Source organism: Pollachius pollachius, assembly GCF_949987615.1.
Source record: "Pollachius pollachius genome assembly, chromosome: 2".
Classification (NCBI taxonomy): domain Eukaryota; kingdom Metazoa; phylum Chordata; class Actinopteri; order Gadiformes; family Gadidae; genus Pollachius; species Pollachius pollachius.
The window spans coordinates 13,427,764-13,448,516 of record NC_136935.1 but is presented as its reverse complement, the minus strand read 5'-3'; the positions used below and the strand labels follow the sequence as shown (position 1 = coordinate 13,448,516).

Here is a 20,753-nt window from a genome sequence, read left to right as displayed (position 1 = left end):
GTGATTAAGTGACTGAGGGGGAGGATGAGAAAGCTACAATTGCCAAGAATGAAATGTAAATATAATCTTGGCACTTTTTTTACGTATCCATTATGAGTATCCGTGTGTGTGCGTGCGTGCGTGCGTGCGTGTGTGCGCGCTTGTTTGTAAATGCGAGTGTGCGTTTCCCACAAGCGCCATCCCTTTCTCTGAATCAAGCAAATCAATCAGTTTTATCACCACGACAATCAATCAATAGTAGCATCATCATGATCATCAGGTTCAACTGTAGCTGTTGTTGTTTGATAGTTAGGCGCTAACGGCTATTAAATCACACCTAATCTCTCCTCTGCCTCTCGTTTCCCCCTCCTCCTCCTCTTCCTCATCTCTGGGAACGCCTCCATGAAGCTAAAAACAGCAAACTGATCCACGTCTAAACTAGCTTAAAGGTGTGTTGGAGTGTGTGTGTGAGGTTGCAAACGAGGGTCTAGTCCTTAGAGAGAAAAGAGAGGAGTGATCAGGTAGGAGTTTCTCATTCCAAACACGCACCAACCGTTTAGATGATTGAACCTCAACAGAAGTCAGACAGATAGATGGAGGTAAATAGAACGAGATTGAGAAATTTCCCAAGACATCTATTTATTACCAGTTGGCTTCCATTTACGAATATGCATTATGGATATATATGTATGGAATATGGTCAACTTTCAATTACATTTAGTTTTATATTCATATTATTTATATAACCATCTGTATGTACATTATTCAAATCAAATTAGCAGTCGGTTGAGTGCACAACATTATTTCAAGACAGGAAATAGTAGAGGTTGCATTAGAAGACGCAGTCAAAAGTACCTAAAAATAAAAGTCCTGTTGTACAGTTGAGTAGCGCTCCGTTTCCCCGAGAGAGATCCAGGGCTAACTACGACCGCAAATAACATGATAAATATATCCTAAGAAGCATCTGCATATATATTCAAAAATAAACCATGGGAAAACAACATGCCTAGCTGTCAACACACCAACCGTTTACTTTTCCTATCTGTCAATTCAACAAACTTTAGAAGTTAAAAAGGAGAGTTTGACAGGTCTAAAATGAAATAAAATCCCTTAATCCCCGTATTCCACTGGGCGTCTCGTGGCGTCACTATCACAAAACTGAGGAATTTAAATGTGTTTTCTCCAGCACGGCAGTTAGATATCATGTTGACAATAAGCTGTAGCCTGCGTGTGTGAGGAACACGAATGTTAAATCGGCTTTGGTGATACTGGGCTCCATATCTGGTGGAAGGTTTCATCTAATTTATGATAATTATTCTACATAAGATCAGAGCTCGGGTAGGCAGAGTGGAAATTCCTTCAGTGAGAGCGCACACCTGGGTGTTGAGCTCCATAAGTGGGTGGGACGGTTACTTCGCCCCAGGGTGCACGTCCACCGGCCAGATACCAACATGTTACTAGTGGATTACTAGCCGATTTCCAGCAGGTTACTGCGAGATTACCAGCAGGTTACTGGCAGATTACTGGCAGATTACCAGCAGGTTAGTGGCAGATTACCTGCAGGTTACTGGCGGATTACTGGCAGATTACCAGCAGGTTGGTGGCAGATTACCTGCAGGTTAATGGCGGATTACCATCAGATTACCTGCAGGTAACCAACCCGTGATGCAGTAGTGATACATCTGTGTACGATTGTGGAGGATCAACTGCAGCGTTTGCTTGCCTGCCAGTGACGTCTACAGTGTTGGTAAGGAGTGGAAAGAGGACAAGGCAGATTTGTAGGAGGCTTATTAGCTCCATACTTGTCTCTGTAAGCAGCTCCCACTCTCATAGTTAGGCGACGACAGAGAATGTACTTGCAGTCCAATTTGGTTCAAAACATTTTACATATGTGGCTCAGTTCCTGTCTGTTTGACAGGCTATTTGTAAAGCTCTGGTAAAGCAGACACACTTTAGAAGGATTCGTGGGGCGAGGTGGGGCTGCCGATTAGTTGTGACGATCGGGTTCAAGGTCAGCATGGATATGGGTCAGAGTTGAATTTACACACAGTGAGCATCCGAGCTAGGTTGGGCGTTTGGAATACAGACAGCCAACAGTTGGGAGTTCAGCGCTTTTAACTCAGAACACATGTATCTAGGTTGAGAAACAAAAGAAAGCTGTTTAGATTCTGTTGGGTTTCGCACGTCAAACAAAGCTCTAATGTGATTGGACGTGCATCGAGAGGTCCAATTGGCCGGCACAGCCGTTCCTAACACAGCAGAGTGTGCAACACTTCTCTCCATTGAAAGTTGTGCTATGCTCTTGCACTGAGGCCATTGTAATGTGAAGGACACTTTATTCTACTTACTTTTGTTTTAGACGGATGTAGGCTGTGGAGAGGTTGTTCCATGCCTCTGCATTCTGAGAGAGAGAGAGAGAGAGAGAGAGAGAGAGAGAGAGAGAGAGAGAGAGAGAGCGAGAGAGCGAGAGAGCGAGAGAGAGAGAGAGAGAGAGAGAGAGAGAGAGAGAGAGAGAGAGGGATCAATAAATATAACATTGAGAGTGAAAGGAGGCGGCGGGGGGAAGGCTGGAGTGGTCAGGCTAAGGGGGAAAGAGACGGAGGGGAAACCAGCGAGGCGCGAAAAACAAACAGAGAAAAACAGAGTCTGTCGGGTGGCACTAACAACCGTTCAGACCACGGAGACGCCCCCGGGAAAAGATATTGTGGTGGCACACAGCTGGTGTTTGAGTGTGTGTGTGGGGGGGGTTGGGGGGCAGACCTCCATACACACCTCCAAATGAGGTGCTTGCACGCACACACGCAAATGCACACGCATGCACACACGTAAACACCTCTAACGTGCAGCAGTGTGTGTGTGTGTGTGTGTGTGTGTGGGTGAAATGGTGGAGGTCAGAGACCAGACCACTACAGATGTCCGTGTAGCAGTACAGTCAGCAGCCCACTTCAAAATCGACCTCTATACTCAGGCTGTGTGAAGTGTGTAGCATGCAGAGTGTGTAGTCATGTTGTGTAGAGTGAGCGGTAGAGTGTAGTCAGCGAGTGTACTGTGTCAGTAGAGTGTGTATTGATGCTGTTTATGTAGAGTTCTTATTTTCTTAAGAGTGTGTAGGGGTGAGGGTAAAGTGTGTCGTGGTGTCATGCGGAGTGTGTCGTTATGTTGCGGAGAGTAGTGGTGTCATGCAGAGTGTGTAGTGGTGTCACGTAGAGTGCGTTCTTACATCTGGCTCCAGGTTGACACACCTCTTGAAGGCGCGGGCTGCTCCCGCGTAGCCCTCCAGGGCAAAGTAGGCACAGCCCAGAGAGAACCACACACCCAGCTGGACACATTCACACACACAAAGGGTTACTAAAGGCTTAAGAATATGCAAGTGTGTGTGTGTGAGGTCTAAACAGGTCTACACGTTTTGTTCAGAATATAGTTATCGGATATATTTTGTTTTTTCCTCAAAATATATTCTGAGGGAGGGCAGGGTGTGGCCTCCCTGCTGAAATGTGAGAGGTAAAACCTAAGGTTGTCTGTTGAAATACTATCTTCTCTAAAATGATCTTGTTCTAACTGCAGCAGTCGCATCTATCTTCCTAAATTGCATGCAATTATCTCCAAAACTCAAAGTAGGTTTTCAACGGCTCAATGTTATTTCTCACATTCACATTCACACCGGTGGCCGACGGAGAACAGTGGAAGTTGATTGCTTTTCAGTTTTTCAGAGTGATTTGACAGTGTTGTTTTTCTGATCATAATGGCTTTTTGTTTTGAATCAAGTCATTTTTTTCCCCAGCTATTTTCTTGTAAAGGCAGGTATTAATGCTGGGCTAATTATACCAGCATGGGACCTTTAAATGTCTAGTCTTTTGTGGTTTGATGGTGTCCACACACATTCCAGACCAGATATAAACTGAAAAACTGTTGTTTAAAAAAAAAAAAAAATTCAAGCACTTTTCAGATCCAATTACCCTCCCTCAGTGGTAATTCGACTGAACCCCCGTTAAGATCATGTGACCCTCCGTCATGTGATTCTAGACTTCTGGCTGACCAGAGAAACCCTGAACAGGTAAGCTCAGACCGGACGTTCTGATCGGCCACAGGCTCAATCACAGGAAATCATCTACCAGTGGGGTGCCTATCCTGACAACCAACCACGATGACCTCTGACCCCAATCTCCTTGGGTTTGTGTTTGTGTGTGTGCTTGTGTGTATGTGTGTGCGCATATCCAATGCCAGCTGGGTTGAATTTAATTTCAATTGAATCCATTGAAGGAAGGGATTTTGCTTCTATTTTTAACCCTGGGCCTTGGACTGCTTTGATATGGCCCAGATACCAGGCCATCCTCTACGCACATCAAAGTGACAGAGGATCTACTCTGGCATTTCATCATTTTGAAAGGACGATGAGGCATACCTTGGTTGTAACACCAGTAAAACCCTTCACTCATCAATGGAGGGAAGGGTTAAAGTTCACATTTCTGAAACATCACAAATGGTTTTGCAGTTCTGTGACCTCCCGTCAATGTGAATCATTTAATTATTGTATTACTGTGTTATTACTGTATTAATATGGGTAATGATTACACAATTAAGTGTCAATTCAATTATAACCCACTGGAAGCTATAATGTTTCAGTATAATGTTGACAGAATGCTTTGAGGGAAAATCAAGGTCAACTCATCCAGTTTAAATTACAGCAAAGATTGAAACCAACAATAACGGATCAAGGATTTCTATTTTGTTTCAGTTTTATATGTTTGAAATAATATTTATGTTTTTTTTAATCTTACAGCTTAAACTTTCTAGCCCAACAGTGTTCTCATTCAATTTTGTTTTGATTGAGACACATGGTTCTAATGTATTCTGATCTGTAACAATGGCCAGCAATCCAACGAATACACGAGAACCATGAGCCTATGATCAAAAGTTTAATCAAAACGAAGTAGGTCGAGCAAAAATGTATTATTGCAGATTTAACAGTAAAATAAACTATCATATATAAATAAACTGTCTATCAAACTATGTGCAGAACCCTTCCTCCTCTATCCATCCATGTGTAGAGACCTTCCTTCTCTATCCATCTATGTGCAGAACCCTTCCTCCTCTATCCCTCCATGTGTAGAGACCTTCCTCCTCTATCCCTCCATGTGCAGAGACCTTCCTCCTCTATCCCTCCATGTGTAGAGACCTTCTTCCTCTATCCCTCCATGTGCAGAGACCTTCCTCCTCTATCCCTCCATGTGTAGAACCCTTCCTCCTCTATCCCTCCATGTGCAGAGACCTTCCTCCTCTATCCCTCCATGTGTAGAACCCTTCCTCCTCTATCCCTCCATGTGCAGAGACCTTCCTCCTCTATCCCTCCATGTGCAGAGACCTTCCTCCTCTATCCCTCCATGTGTAGAACCCTTCCTCCTCTATCCCTCCATGTGTAGAGACCTTCCCCCTCTCAGTATTATTGTACCATATTAATACTCTGTACCTGCATGCCGTTGACGCGGAGGGAGTGCTCGAAGCAGTCCACACACTGCTGGAACTCCTTGTTGCGCAGGTGCAGCAGGGCCTTGGAGCGCATGGCGCGGGCGCTGCGCTGCCCGGACAGCTCCCAGGCCCGGTCGTAGTACTGGTGGTCCCGCAGCACGTCGCCCAGCAGGCAGTACAGGCTGGGAGTCTCCTTCTTCGCCAGCTCCGTCCTCAGGACCTCCTCCGCCTGGGGACAGAGCAGTGGGAGGAGGGTGATGCGTCGATTCCTCCGCTCCACCAAACACTGCTCCACTCGACGTCACGTTGGAACAGGACAGCGATACCACAATGTGTTTCCACTGGGTTTCCTCAATCTGGGGTTGGGCCAAGCGCCTGGCCAATATAGAGAGTGTGTGTGCATGTGCGTGTGTGTGTGTGCGCGTGCGTGCCATTTCTCAACCCAAGCATCGTTAAAGGTTCATAGCTGTAATAAACATCTAGCTCAGTGCCAAGTGGACGAACAGGATGATATTGGAGATGCTAAACTCAAGACGTTTGGGAGATATTGTTTGCCACATTTTATACACGGGTCTAGGAATGCATCTTAAGTAAGCAGTCACAGACAAGGTTACAATATTTAAAGTCCAAACATGGAACCATGAAGCAAGCAGTCACAGACAAGGTTGCAATATTTAATGTCCAAATATGGAACCAAACATCGAACAGCATCAAGTAATACAAATTTCTATTGTGTGTGTTTGTATGAGTAGTCTAAATCAAGTTTTTTTTGGATAACACACACACACACACACACACACACACACACACACACACACACACACACACACACACACACACACACACACACACGAGGGAACTGTACCAAGGCACATTCTCATAAAGCCTATCAGAAATGGCAGACTGGATCAGTCTGAAACTATAATGTATTTTGACACAGGGATGTTCAAATCAAAGTCAAAATAGGTCAGATCTAAGTTGACCGTTTCTTTGGTCTGCACACAGGGATCGACATAGAACAGCACCATGCCAGATGACAAATGCATTTCAATGTATCAATATACATCACTTTAACTTTGACAAACACAGTGATGACAGTGGATACTAATTTCCAGGATGTAGCAAGTTTAACGTTGGTCTGTTCCTATCATAGGGAGTCCTATTTGACACGGGTAGATTCAGGGTGTAGGAAGGATCCCACTGCTTGCAAGCAGTGTGAGGCTGCAGCACATCATCGGAGCTAAAGGCTGGGAAAGGGAATTACACGCCAGGCAATCTTGTGGAACTGGTGAAGGCTTGGTGGAGAACTCCACTGGGATCGTTCCTGGAACTTCATTACTCAATCTTTCATACCACTGCTGCACCACCTTCAGAGAGTTTCAGATCGTAGTCATGGCTATTCACAGTGGTAGCCTTTTGAAAACCCGAAAGACTTTACGCTTATAGGTGACTTACTAGTTCTTAGGTTACTAACAGCCACTTCTTCAGTCCATCAGCAAAATATCTCAGCCTATCAGGAAGCACGCTTCTAAGACTCTGCCATCCTATCTATTACCCAATCCATTGAACATCGTGGAATACCAAAATATTAGAACATGTCCCAATTACTTTGTCTGTAGAATGGAAGCCATGCAAAAAAGTAACTGATATTTTTGGGAATAGTGGTCGATAGCTTGATAACTGCACTGTGAAAAAACAAAGGCTAGCAATTTTCTGAATGGGCTGATAGGCAGGATCACCGGTCATGGAGATGGGTGTTTTTAATCGCGTAGCCAGTAATATGTCCACATTGTGTCCATTGTGAGATTTTAAGGAAATGGGATACTTGTGTATTGGTGTTCCTCAGATCCGATCAGCTGAACCCGAGTCCAGGCCGGACAGTGAGTGAGCCCTGGCGTGATCGGATTATAAAAGTCGCATTGAAACGGCAAGTGAAACGGATGTCAACGAGCCAATCAGAATCCATCGGGGGTTACAGGATAACCGGTGTGAACAGGGGTGAGTCAGGTGCAACGCAAGAGACTGTGACACAGTCAGTAAGAGGAAAAGAGAAAAAACACCAACTATAACAACTATAAATAGTTCCGTTAGAGAAGGAGATGGCACGCTGGAGACGCGCCAAGCAATTACATACAAACCGGCTGGCGACTCACTGGCCATGTCCTGTGGCTCCACATAAAGGCCTGGCCAGACAACAACCGGGACTTAGTACCGCAGAAGACGAGAGCAGTGGTTAAACGCACCTGGCTCATCACACTGACCGGGGGAAAACACAAGCTGTAATGCAATAGGGAGGCCTGAAAGAGCCCCATTCAGGGGCCCGAACAGGGAGCTGGCTTGGGGTACGGCGGGGTCGGAGCGGGTAAGGGTGGGGTCGGCCAGCAAATGGGCGGAGGGTGGTTGGAGGGAGGGAGGGAGGGAGTGGATGGTGGTGGATACTCAGTGTATTGTCCCCAGTTGGTCCCTGGATGGACTAAGTGTAGAGTGTTTTGAAAATGTTTCACTGAGGGAAAATGCACTGAATAATGGGTTGAGTGCGCTTCGATGATCTGTGATCGTTCGCAGAAGATCCTAGTAATGATCCTGAATGAGGGCTCGTCTTCTTAGAGCAACAGAGGTGTTTTGGGTTCAAGGCTCGGGCGGATGCTCTCAGAACCTTTTAAGAAGAACCAGATGACTATTACCACATCATGATCCTCAACGCCTGCTGGTCCAGCTTCAGATCAGATGGCACACTGAGATTTAGTATTTAGTCATTAAGGAGACACTTTTATCGGAAGCAACTTAAAGTGCATCCGATACCGAAGTCATTATGGTGAAGGATGCGTTATGGGCATCTTGCTCTGAGATTCCTGCGGATCGACATTAGCCATCCGGCCCCAGAACCTCTCGGCTGGACTATGGTGTGTAGGAATATGGAGACTTGGCCTAAAGAGAACCGTAATAGGCAGTACTCCAAGCCCTGCGTTCCACTAGTTGCACAGGTAACCCTGGAGGTTACTGTCACGGATCTGTTGTGCAGTGGAAAATCAGCGTCGGCTAAGGTACGCTTGGACAGTGGAAATAAATGAAACATTGCTATGACAACAGCAGAGCTACCGCAAGTGTCTACTGCTGGAATATAAAAAGTATAACAAATCTGGGCACTCACAGTTTACAGGTTGCGTGCAAAGCCTATGGGAAGTGTGTCAGAGAGACATCGAGATAGAGCCCAGCATTAACATAAACAGGCAATGTGTACATCTTTCTGTCAAAACTGCAGTCTATTGGAAACAAGTGTATAACGTAAGAAGCATTCACATTTATTTTCATGGGTATCGGTGACGCAAGGAAAAATAAAGCTTTCTCTCCCTCCGTCGCCTTTCCTTCTGTTGAATTGACCTGACCTCTGTAGACCAGATCCATCCTGCTGGCTTCATCACAAAAACACAAGGAGAGAGCCAGAAGTAGAAAGAACGATGGAGGGGGAGAGAGGCAGAGAGCCGACCATGTTTTATCAATCATCTGAAGACGGACTTCAGCCGCTGAAGACCGGCCTTCTCAGAGACAGAGACAGAGAGAGAGCGAGCGAGAGAGAGAGAGCGAGAAGAGAAAGCGAGAGGGAGGCAGCCAACCCAAACACACTGGACTTCTGCTCACTTATGTGTGTGTGTGTGTGGGTATGTGCGTGCGTTTGCGCGTGTGACCGCGCCCTTATCTACTAGACCCGAGAATAAACAGGTTTTTGGGCTGCAGAAAATCAGGGACGATGAAGATAATGTAATGCATTATTTGGGATGTGTGACTGTCTTTTATCATATGGGTGTGAGTGGGAGTGCACATCCATATAGCAGATAAAAGCAAGCTCCGCCATAAAGGGAAAACGTGTGTGCGAATTGAAAGAGGACAAAGATATTGGTGCTCACACAGTTGTTTAAACACGTGTCTGTGTGTGTGTGTGTGTGTGTGTGTGTGTGTGTGTGTGTGTGTGGGAAATGCATGTGTGTGTGTGTGTGCGCGCCCACGTCTTTGTGTAGAAATGCATGTGTTTGTGCGTGTGCATGTGACGAAAGGCATGCGCGCGCGCGCGTGCGTGCGTGCGTGCGTGTGGAAATGCATGTGCGTGCATGTGTGCGTATGCGCCCACCTTGCCGTGTTTGCCCATCTTCTCGTGGCAGATGACCACGTCCTCCCAGAGCTGCATCTCCTCATACAGCAGCAGGGCCGAGCTGGTGCAGCCCAGGTCCATGAGGAGGCTGGCCAGCTGGCTCTACAACCACACAGAGACATCCAGTTATACACACACACACACACACACACAGACACAGCATGGTTACTATACCAGCTTTACAAGACACAGTCAGGAACAATACGTTGTGTTCCAACCTCCGCAACCACAGATATAAATGGAAAATGGTCTGTATTTATATCGCACTTTCCTTAACAGCGGCCATTTAAAGCTGTTACAATCATTGCCTAAAAAAAAAAAAAAAATCACACGTTCATACACATATTCACACACCGACGGCGGGGTCAACCATGCAAGGCAACAGCCAGCTCGTCGGGAGAGGTTAGGGTTAACTGGACACCTCGAAACTCTGCCAGGAGGAGCCGGGGACCGGACTAGCAACCAGACATATTCTATCGGATTCCTGCCTCTACAACCAAACCCAGACACACAGTCAGTAACCACACGGTTACCCAGTAAACACGTTCACTGCGGAAATATTTACTGGGATGATGATGATTTGATTTAGTGAAAATATGAAATATGCTACATCAGGTTATCGCTTACATTTCACCTTGTGGTTGGTTTTTGAACGAATGACAGAAGAGACTGAGGTCTGCTAAGGGAACGTTATATCGGATGGTTGTGAGCGGGGTCATTTAATACCAACTTTAACCAATAGTCACTGGTGGTGCAGTTGGTATTTGGCCAATCAGCAATCAGCCTTATGAAAACCTTATGGTGGGCATATGCAAGATAGATGCCTGACTTCTCTGAATATTTAAGCGCTCACTGCTGGGCACTCTCTTGGAAGAGATTACATTGAAAAAAGTTGTAAAAACATGTTGCTAAGCAATTTGGAACACAGCTTCGTCTCTTCTCGGAACGAGTCTTCCAAGACCAATTCATCCGAGACCGGTTTAAGACCGAGGCAAATTCACTCTGTGTCCAGGAAGAGAGCATCAAAAAGAACTACAGCTCCATCAACCCTTCCCTCCCTCCCTCCCTCCCTCCCTCGCCAGGTGGCCCTCTCGCCTTTATGCGGTTCTTAGTTATTACACACCCTCCGACCTCTGTATGTATCCGCCTCTTCTTCCTAGCTTAGGCCCGGCTAGGCTTACTGTTTTCTCCCATTAGCAGGAAAACTTACGCTGACACACTGATAGGAGCTGTAGCTGAGCGGGACAGAGGGATCTGCGGATCTTATCACAGGAAGTGGGCGTACAGCCACAGACACACACACACACACACACACACAGAATTAAATAGAAGGTTTTTAATAAGAGGTTTTTGACTGTTGATCTCAATATAGCAGGTGATGAATGATAAGTACCGCACAATATAAAATAGAAGGTGGAGGTTTTTGACTGTTGATCTCAATACAGCAGGTGATGAAAAGGGGCAAAGTACCTGGATTGACCAGCGGGGTGGTGCCTGGCAGCAGTAGAAGATCTTCAGACGCTCGCTTACTGGACAGGTTGGGTCCTCAAAGTGGTCTGCTATCAGCTGAAGGAGAAAGATGAACGGAGGAGTACAGGACCTTGTGAAGGCAAAATCGTGAATACAGACTTGTGAATATGTGAACAAACGAAGTGTTGTAGCATTGAAAAACCATCCAACCGTCATCAGCCACTTCCACCTCTATGACAAGAACCATGTTCATCCAAATATGCCGTCACCCCCCCCCCCCCCCCCCCCCCCCGGGTATTGCGAAGGGGAATCATGGCAACGGCAATGGAGCGAAGCTGATCGCTCCATTCCCTGAAACAAGGCTGGGAATGTTATCGGAGACGGGATCGGCTTAAGGTGGCGGAGGATTGGTGCTGACGTTTGTGTCTTTATGGACGGGACAGTGAAGACAGACCGGAACGTGTGTCTAAAGAGAGAGGGAACGACTTGTTGCTGGGTCGCTACACGTCGAACTGTCGACATCATCAGCGCACTAACGTCTTGAGCCACCAAGCAAACAGCTTTTCCATCCTTCTCGTCATTAGGAATGAGTGTAATGGTATACACATTAACATCGGGAAAAGTCCCGTCTCCGATGCAACCGCACTGTGTCAGTGGGGAGGATTAACCTGGATCAGACAATTACATGTAAGTTGTGTGGTTTGGTTGAAGGCCCGGGGCGGGTGATTCATGCGGAAAGGAGGCCCTGGGGGGGATGCTGCGGTGAAGCTGGAGCACCTCGGGCTAGAAGCAACAACAACGCATCGCTCAGACGGAGCACAATCCCAGAACAATCCATCACGAGTCTGGAAGACTCATGGAGGTCGTCTGACAGGAGGACCTCAGAGCTGACGCTCAACCGGCTTGTGGAAGACCGTCGTCTGGGTTAATATGTCCGTAGCCGAGGGTCCCGAAAAACACCGGTCTCGTATGTCCCACTTAACCCACCCGGGACCCAAACTGTGCACTGTCAGAAGTTTTTGGAAAGCACAGGGATTTAAAGCTTGACACGATTGTCTGTCTCTCTCTCAACATCTCTTTCCCCTTCTTTTGTCTCTCACACTATATCCCATCATTATGTTTCTCTCTCCCTCTCAAACTATTCAGTCTGAACGGGAGTAAGCTGCCAGAGGCTCTCACAACTTGTTCACTCTTTTGGTTCTCGTGGATTCTTCTGTTTCTCATCACAGATTGGTGTTTCTCACATTATCCTGCTGGCTGTGGTCCACGCCAAACACGGCGGCAGTGGTGTATGAGCCAATCACAGATGTTCTGGAGGATGGTGTGCTATAAAGGGCTGCTTACTGAGACGCGTAAATTAACCATCGGATCACTTCCTGTTGCTCCTCCACTTCCTGCTCTTCCGTCCTTGCGGTTATTTCTCTGGAAGTGCTGACATTTCCAGAGGAATAACAACAGAGCCGCCCAGATCTGCTGGAACAGGTCCTTGCTCTGGTTGTACTGCTTGGGGGTGGAGGGCTGAGGGTGATGAAGGGGTTTAGGGGTGGAGGAGCTATGGAGCTACGTTTTAGGGAATCAAGGGATAAAGGGGGGAGAAGATAAATGTTGAAAAAGTGGAGGGGTTAGGCAGGCCTTTGAGTGTGTGAGTTAAAGAGGGAAGGGGTGAAAGGGGTGAATGGTTTACAGAAGTATGAGTCAAGGAGTTGAGGCATTTAGGAGTGATGGGGTCACTGCTTGACCTCCATCTCAGGTCCAGCAGTGACCTCTCTCACCTCCTTTAGTCCCAGAATCCTCTTTGTCTGGGGGAACTACCCGCCACCCCAGAGCAGCTGCCGTGATTAGAACCAGACAGCCCCTCCCTCCCTCCCTCCTCCCCTCCCTCCATGTGAGAGAGAGCAGAGTGAAAAAGGAAAGGCTTGCAGTCATGCGGAACAGCTGTATGGTGTCTGGATACTTTAACAGCCTTCTGCACCGGTGCTGCCACCACCACCACCACCACCACGTCAGAGCTAGGAACCACCTCACAACCCGCTATCAAACCAAAACACTTTAAAGCCTGACCACTTCTGTCTGGGGGGGAAATGCTCGCCGAACACCTGGAGACGGTGTTGGCCTATGCAAACACAGAGTGGAACACACACCCAGACAAATGCTAAAACACAAACATAATTCATCACATTCGTACTCAAGCTGCAATACACACACGGCACATCTCATTTCCAATGCTGACCTTGCCGAGAGATCCGTGCCGTGAGATCTCACACACACACACACACACACACACACACACGAATGGAAGGCCAAAAGTGTCAAAAGTATGCCCCAATGTAGATACAATATTTCTTTGGCGGTCATAACACAATGCCCTATTTAACTGAATTATATCAATGCCCGTCTAAAACGAGGCGTATGTTTGACCCTTCGGGCCTTCCACAACACTGTCGATGCACACACACATGTATATATTCCGGTACCTGTGTTTGCATCATGGCCCTCTCCACCCTGCGGGAGCTGGCTCGCTCCAGACGGGTCCTCAGACAGAGAGCGCTGACCTCCACCGCCCAGAACTGGGGCTGAGACAGGATACACTGCGGAGTGAAAGCCCTCATTAAGATATATCAAATGCATATTAACATCGTTTTTAAGAAGCTGAGGCTGGGACAGGATACAGTGGAGAGTACTGTGTCAAGATATATGACAAATATATTGCACATCTAATGTATCAATCACATATCAATCATACATTTAACATTTTATAAACTCATCCTTTGGTTGCCAGAAAAGTTCAAAACGCGAACCCATCTGAAACTCTGACCGCCGAATGACTGGTGTAGTGTGCTTGGATTGGATGGTTTGCGCTGACTCTTATCTGGGTTGTGGCTGATCTGCTGTGTGTGCACCGATAGCCGGGCTAACATCACTTCCTTTGGCGACAGGAAGTGGATGTAACTCAGAGAGCAGAGATGGAGCTGTTCCCAGCGTTGGCTAGTGTCCAGTTAGCGTAGCATAGCGCTGATGTCATGTCTGCTAGGATGCTGTCAGGGGAGCTCAGGAATTTGTCTGTTAGTGTGTGGTGTGCACGTGCGTCTACATATATGTGCGTAGCCGTGTGTGCATGTGCGTGTGGGAGTGAATGTGTATGTGCATGCATTTGTGAATGTTTTCCAAGATCTAATGTTACAGCATACCAAAGTCTAAACTGCAAAAAGATGATGCCATAAAATAGACTCGAAAACAAGACCAAAGGCTTGGCGAGGGTTCTACTTGACTTTTATCTTTCAGAGTATAAATAGTACACTGTGAGTAAACCAACCTTTGATTACCATCCAGACGACCATTAAGCTGCTTGCCCTGCCCCAACAAACACCAACATAGTGCCACATCTGTTGGGGTTGGTTGGCTGTTGTTGGATGACGTTATTTGTCCAATCGCTGTTGGCTAACTACTAAGGCTGGGTGGTGGTGTTTCTTGAAGCAATATATTAGCACCTTAAGATCTCAACACTTTTGACATCATTTTTTGCTGTCAAAAGTGTTATCATGGGTTTAGAGATATTCTAGTGGGGACCAACTCTGTAAAAGTACTGTGTAGTCTGCAGACATTTTGAGTTGAATCATAAATTAGGAAATTGCTGTTTACATGTTTTAGTAGTCAGTAAGTTAGGTTGTTATCTAAGAATTTGATAAAGTGGGTTTCTTTATCTTCATTTGTTTATACAGTTATACTTTTGGTTCTAAATGAATGTGCGCCTAATTATTTACATGTTTAGTTAAGCAGTTATACACTCGTTTGTACATTTATATATTTGGTGAGGTATTTATGAGTTGAGTTACATGTTTGAAAGTGCAGTGCCATACATTTGAGATATTCTGTCACACATCCCATCAAGCCCTGCAGGCGGATGCTAACACACATTGTTGGACCGATAAAAAACATGTCGTAACGGAATGACCCGCAGGTCACCCTTCATCCCCTGGGCCCTCTAAAAGAATGTCAGTAAGCCAAAAACCCACTGCAGCCAAAAACATCCTTGAAAACACTTTGATCGATCCACAGACCCATAACATGCCGATCAATATGAGCATAAAGAAGAGTGGTGATCAATGTTCGCCACGCATTGTCCCTTCAGCTCGATAAAAGCAACCCCTTCTCCCTTCACTTGCGGTTAGCTCAGCTCGGGGTGTTTTCGCTCTAACAACGCACAAGAGGAGACGTCAACCCTTGAAAGCATCCATGCGTCTCCGTCACTGACCGCTGCTCTCGACATAGGACCTAGTCCAGGGGTTCTCCACTACAACATCTCCAAAGCGTTGGCGGCCCGCGGCTGACCCACGACACGGCTCTTCCAGACCCTGTGGGGGGCCTTGGAGAATGACTCACCACCATTATATCGGAGGAGGAATCATCGATGAGGTAACGGTATCCCCCTCAATAAACTCCTTCACCCCACCCACCGTCACATAATACTGCCACCCCCCCCTGAATGAGTCAATGACGTGCCCAAAGTGGGTGGGGGGGGGGAATCCCCCCCAAAACCACTATTTGGTAGGATGCCTCTGCACTTGGTTCTTTGTACAACAAATGTATTCCACTTTCTATTATCTTAAGCTGAGCAAACTTAAGAGCAACAAATTCCGTCCCAGAATCAATACAGTACTGCGGTTCTGAAACCGAATGGCTGTGGACATACCACAAGGAACAGGTCACTGTTTGAACATAAAACATTTCCATGTATCCATGACATGGCCGTCCTCCAGAGTTTCAGGCCGCACGAGGAGGATTTAAAACGAGCCTGTGTGGAACGTCACAAAGGGGTTAGCGATCGCGATCAAACACATCATAAACCAAAACATGATGGAGGAATATCCGCCATGTTTGTTCTGGAGCCAATTAGAACCCAGCGGGGGTGAGCGATTGTCATGCCGCCACAATCGCAGAAGCGGTCGGCAGGACGTCGATGACGACCGGCGTTAAGTGAACAGACGGACGGAAGGGCATAGAGAAAGAGGTGATGAAATTATGGAATACCTCCACTGATGCGTCCTGATAGCTCTCTCACCAGGGTGACATCACTGCATTGTTCTAACCAGCGTGACAGCACTCTTTCTTTCCACACATTCCATTCAAAAGTCGTTTTGATGAGCGAACTACAAGAGGTTTAACTACTATTATACAGCTACTAGTTATAAAAGGCCTCAGAAAGGGATGCAAGATCTGGTCCAAACTACCTACATTTGAGGGGGTTATCGATTGGTTCATCGAACCCTGAACGCATTTCAAGACACACACACACACACACACACACACTGAGTCATCGCCATGGCAACACGCCAACCAAATCATTGTGAAACCCTAGATTTAATCGTTTCAATAAAGGCAAAGCCCACACCACTGCACAACAGAATGGATGTCCCCACATCAAGGGGTAGCCAGGGGTGTGGGGTTCAGTGCTGAAATCAACACTGACACCTTGTGCAGCGAGTGCTCCTTCACGCTGTGATCTGCATGTGGAAGGGAAATCACTACGACAGGTGCAACTACACAGACTTTCCTTGCAGCTGTTCCCAGGATGAACTCCCCCCCCCGCCCGTGACCGTTACCACACTAAACCCTTGCGAAATCCAATCATTACACTGAGCAGTTTCTAATTTTAAACCGTTACCATTAATTAAGAGTACCTAGCCCTCTCGTCCTCTCGAACGCATAACGGGAAATGACCAACCCACTGCAGGCTCGCGTCATTGGGTTTCAGACGTTGTGCGGATATATCTGGATTCTAATTACCCAAACGGCCCTCCATCTCCTCGCTCAGACACCATGGCAACCAGATCCCAGTCCTCCTCAGTGCTAGAGTATCCCGGGCCTGGGAGGAAGGAGCTTCAGGATATCCAGAGATGTGGAAAGACGACGTGCAGTAGCAACACACCCTCATTCACACGCGCACAAAGTTAAAAACCGTCATTGATTGTTGAAAAACGATCAATATGACGATTGACGATGGTGCCTCTGACTCATAAAGGCCTGTTTCAGCGTCTTAGTGTCCATCATTCTCTCTGTTTGAGACAAAAACTTGTCCAAGTCTGTAAGACCATTCAAAGTGCCCATCAAAAACGTAATGAGAAAAAAGTCGTAAAAGTTTATAATTTAGCCAAGCGTCAGGAGAGTAACGGCACCATAGGAGTTGAGGAGCACAGGACTACTCTTAGGGACTAGTGATGCGTGATGCTGGGCTAGGAGGCCAAACGCTACTGTCTGCGTTGTTTGTAGATACGTGAAGAGACGCAGACTACAGGCGAGCCATTAACACTGCAGCGCATCGTCCCTCATTATGCTGCAGTCACCTTGGCAACATTGATCATAGAGTAATTAACAGCGAGCGATAACGACGCCGAGCATTTGTCACGCACGTAATCACACACACCAGCAATCTGCAGCGGTGCTTAAGAGCCGCGTTGTAAAGGGCACGCCACGGAGCGTGAAACCCTCCATTGTTGGTGGAACAAACATTAACGACTCAAATCTACAACATGAGGCCGCTAATCCAATCGACTTTTTATGGGACTAATTATGAGGGAGCTTTTGTTCCGCTGTAATTGATCGTTTTTTTGGACGTGAAACTAGGCGTTATTCAGCTCCAAACTTAGCAACATCTCTCAGTGGCTTGCTGGACATCCAAGCGTGTGCCGATTTCAGCCTTCAGGTGGGATGCAGGTGTTTGTATCCCTGTGCTTCTGGGGCCCAACAAGAAAGTTGAACTGAATATTTAACATTAGCTTCCTAGTCATGAAAAGAGAACCAATCACTGGCATGCTTGTGGGTTGAACATGGCCTGTGTTTTCACACCAATTCCAATATTTAGAATTTGTGGATTTATGTGTTCATTTTAAGTGGCAAAGACAAAATGCTAATGGCATCGAAGATTCAGGATTCACCAAGTTTTAAGTTTTTAGGATTGAAGTAATTTATTAAACCAAGGAAATGTTAACAATATAATCCATCCCTAAATGGGCTCTGAAAAGGTTGCATTAGGAGGTATGTAACGAGAATAACAACAAATAAGACCAAAAAGGTTTCTAAAATAAATGGCCTACCCTAGTCCCTTAAGGGGGCCCCTTCTTCCTGTTCAAGGAGCAAAATTGATGGGTCCCCCGTGGTCCCCTGGGCCCTCTAAAAGAATGCCAGCAAGCCCAAAAACAGGCTGCAGCCAAGAACGTCCTTAAAACCCCTTGAAGCCCTGGGATCCAGGCTCAACCCAGTGAAGAGTACCCTGTATAGGACGCAGTGCTGCTCGCTCTGCAGAAGGGGGTTGGTCTGTCGGGAGGTGTTGGGCACAGGGATTGAATAGAGGCGACACCCGAGGATGAGAACGTTTAACCTTCTGGGGTACAAAGGGGACAAAACGAGTTGTGACTCGAGATGAAAACAGTTGCCAGGTCTAGCGGTGTGCGATGTGAAAGGACGCCACAGAATCGTGGAGGGGTGAGTCTGTTTTGGTTTCCGTCAACTGCAGGTAAAGCAAAAAGCTGAAATGCAATATACACATGCCCCATCACTTTGGTTACGGAAGACAAATTTTAAACCGTGTGGTTAGATGACGAACCGCTGTGAAAAGGTCAGCGCTGGTTAAGAGATTAGATGGAGGTTGACATATTTACTGCATTACTGCTGCAACATTAATGCATAAAGCGGTCTACATGGCTACTAGCGTCACTCCATAACCGGCTTTGGAAGAAATACAGATAAATGTTGCGGATTATAGTTGCCATTCCAGAACATTCCTCAACTGCGAATGACATTAGCACAGCAACGGGAGGGTACGAGATATATGCAGTTACTGACTTAAGCGCCTGATATCCAGGGTGCAGCCAAACCCGCTCCATCACCGGTAACCACTGAAGCATTCTGAGATGGACGGAATACTTTTTAGAATTCACTATGCTGCTGAATGCATTTGAATACAAACATTATCGTTTTCCCACTATTTTGCAGAAAAGTACTAAGAACCAAGCAAAACTGCAGAAAAAGGAACATGTCAACCTTTCCTCCTTGAAATTAATTATACTACAGGGAAAACAAGGTTTTTAAATACCAAAACTACACAGTTTTACACACAGAAACAGGGCATTACAGCAACTAGCCTACACCTTCAAGCAAGTGCATCTGTGTGTTTCACATCGGTAGTTTCCATGTTAAACGTTCAGCCGTGCAGGTGGCTGCTGATAGGACCATAAGGTTAGAGTGACAGGAAACCAGTGAACTCCTGAAGGGTATTTAAGTTTCCAGACCGACACCTGCATACAAACCTCACACTAAATGCCCCCAGTGGCCCAGTGCACTACAACTCCGTTCTACACAGCTCTGGCTAAGCAGCAACTGGCTGCTAACGAGCTGTCTGCTGACAAATCATCCGTGAGGTACGATTCAACAAGAACAATTCTTCCTTCAGGAGCTTTCTGTCAGTCTACACAAACACTCGGGGCTGCTATCCGAGAAGCACACTTTTCAAAACTGCAAAAACTGTGTTTTTCCACGTGCTTGTCACATAATCAAAAGCAGCATAACTGTTTTACATAGAATTGCTTGGACCAGAGATTCCATTGGTTTTGCACAGAGTGCAAGTGTCCCAGGTAGGGAGGTTAATATGGTGAAATTATGTTTAAAAAGGCAGAAAACTGCAGAATAACCCCATTATAACAATTTTCTCTGCAAAAGTGGAAAAGGTAAGAAAAATTCAACAGTTTGTTTAAAACCTGGTAAATACCCTTAAGCAACAAGGTGACTCAGATAATTAGAGTCAGAATCCCCGGTGCAGCGTGTGGGCGAGATGTTTCTGGAGGAAAAACTGGATGGCACTTTGGTTTGACGTTAACACGCCCGTTGAAGGAGACCGCAGAGGCAGCTGGAGTGGGTGGCAGGCGGTGATTAGGAGGAGGAGGAGGAGGAGGATGAGGAAGGCCTGGCGTGTGACAACCATCTAACCAGCCTGCAGATTCCTGGATCCACATGGAGGCTGGGAAGATGCCTGCTCACAGGAGCCGGCGGCGGGGTTGAGCTCCTCTGACCACCATCGTCGAAGATGTAAGACCTTCTGGCCCAGCTCAGCCGACGAGCTGCCTGGTCACGACTGATGGACGGTCACCAGTGCACAACTTGGCCAGAATCTGAAGTGGTTCCTACACATTATAAATCGCTCAGATGGTCAAAAGGTTATTTTTCACGTCTGATTTTATCCTATGGTTGTCATTTTGAACGAATGAAATTGTTCACATCATTTTGTACGGTTATACTTGCAATCATACCAGCAAAAGTCAGTGGTTCAAAGTCTACGGCCTTAATACATCAGCACCTCACCCACTGAGACCAAAGTGTCAAACCCTCAGCCCAACACTCACACTTCTATCCAAGTGCGAGACATACACATAAATGGCCTCTTGATAAAACGTATCAAAGTACATCGAGAAAAAAGCGGAAGAGTGAAATGAGCAAGGCAGTTGACCTTCATCCCTGCCAAACATCAACGCAGGGCAAGACCAAAGAACAAAGCCATCCATCTTGAACATTCCCCTCACCAGCAACCACTTAACATTCATGACTTCAAGCATGCCATCGTGGTACACCGGGCTTTCCACGCAAACTGTCCTGATGGAATCGTAAAGGGCGAGGGGGAAGGTTGCCTTTGACTTCCCGGCTT

General features: G+C 46.6%; 1 protein-coding gene across 2 annotated transcripts in view; it reads right to left on the bottom strand.

The window, feature by feature from the left end:
- ttc27 (tetratricopeptide repeat domain 27) overlaps nucleotides 1-20,753 on the bottom strand; it is a 62,072-nt gene that overhangs the window by 11,529 nt on the left and 29,790 nt on the right. For both annotated transcript variants that reach the window (XM_079731073.1, XM_079731074.1), the window contains exons 10-15: nucleotides 13,537-13,650; nucleotides 11,063-11,158; nucleotides 9,572-9,694; nucleotides 5,447-5,674; nucleotides 3,200-3,298; nucleotides 2,328-2,380 (exon numbers count right to left, since the gene is read on the bottom strand). In XM_079731073.1, coding sequence (XP_079587199.1) covers nucleotides 2,328-2,380; nucleotides 3,200-3,298; nucleotides 5,447-5,674; nucleotides 9,572-9,694; nucleotides 11,063-11,158; nucleotides 13,537-13,650 — 713 coding nt within the window. The remainder of the gene's footprint in view (nucleotides 1-2,327; nucleotides 2,381-3,199; nucleotides 3,299-5,446; nucleotides 5,675-9,571; nucleotides 9,695-11,062; nucleotides 11,159-13,536; nucleotides 13,651-20,753) is intronic.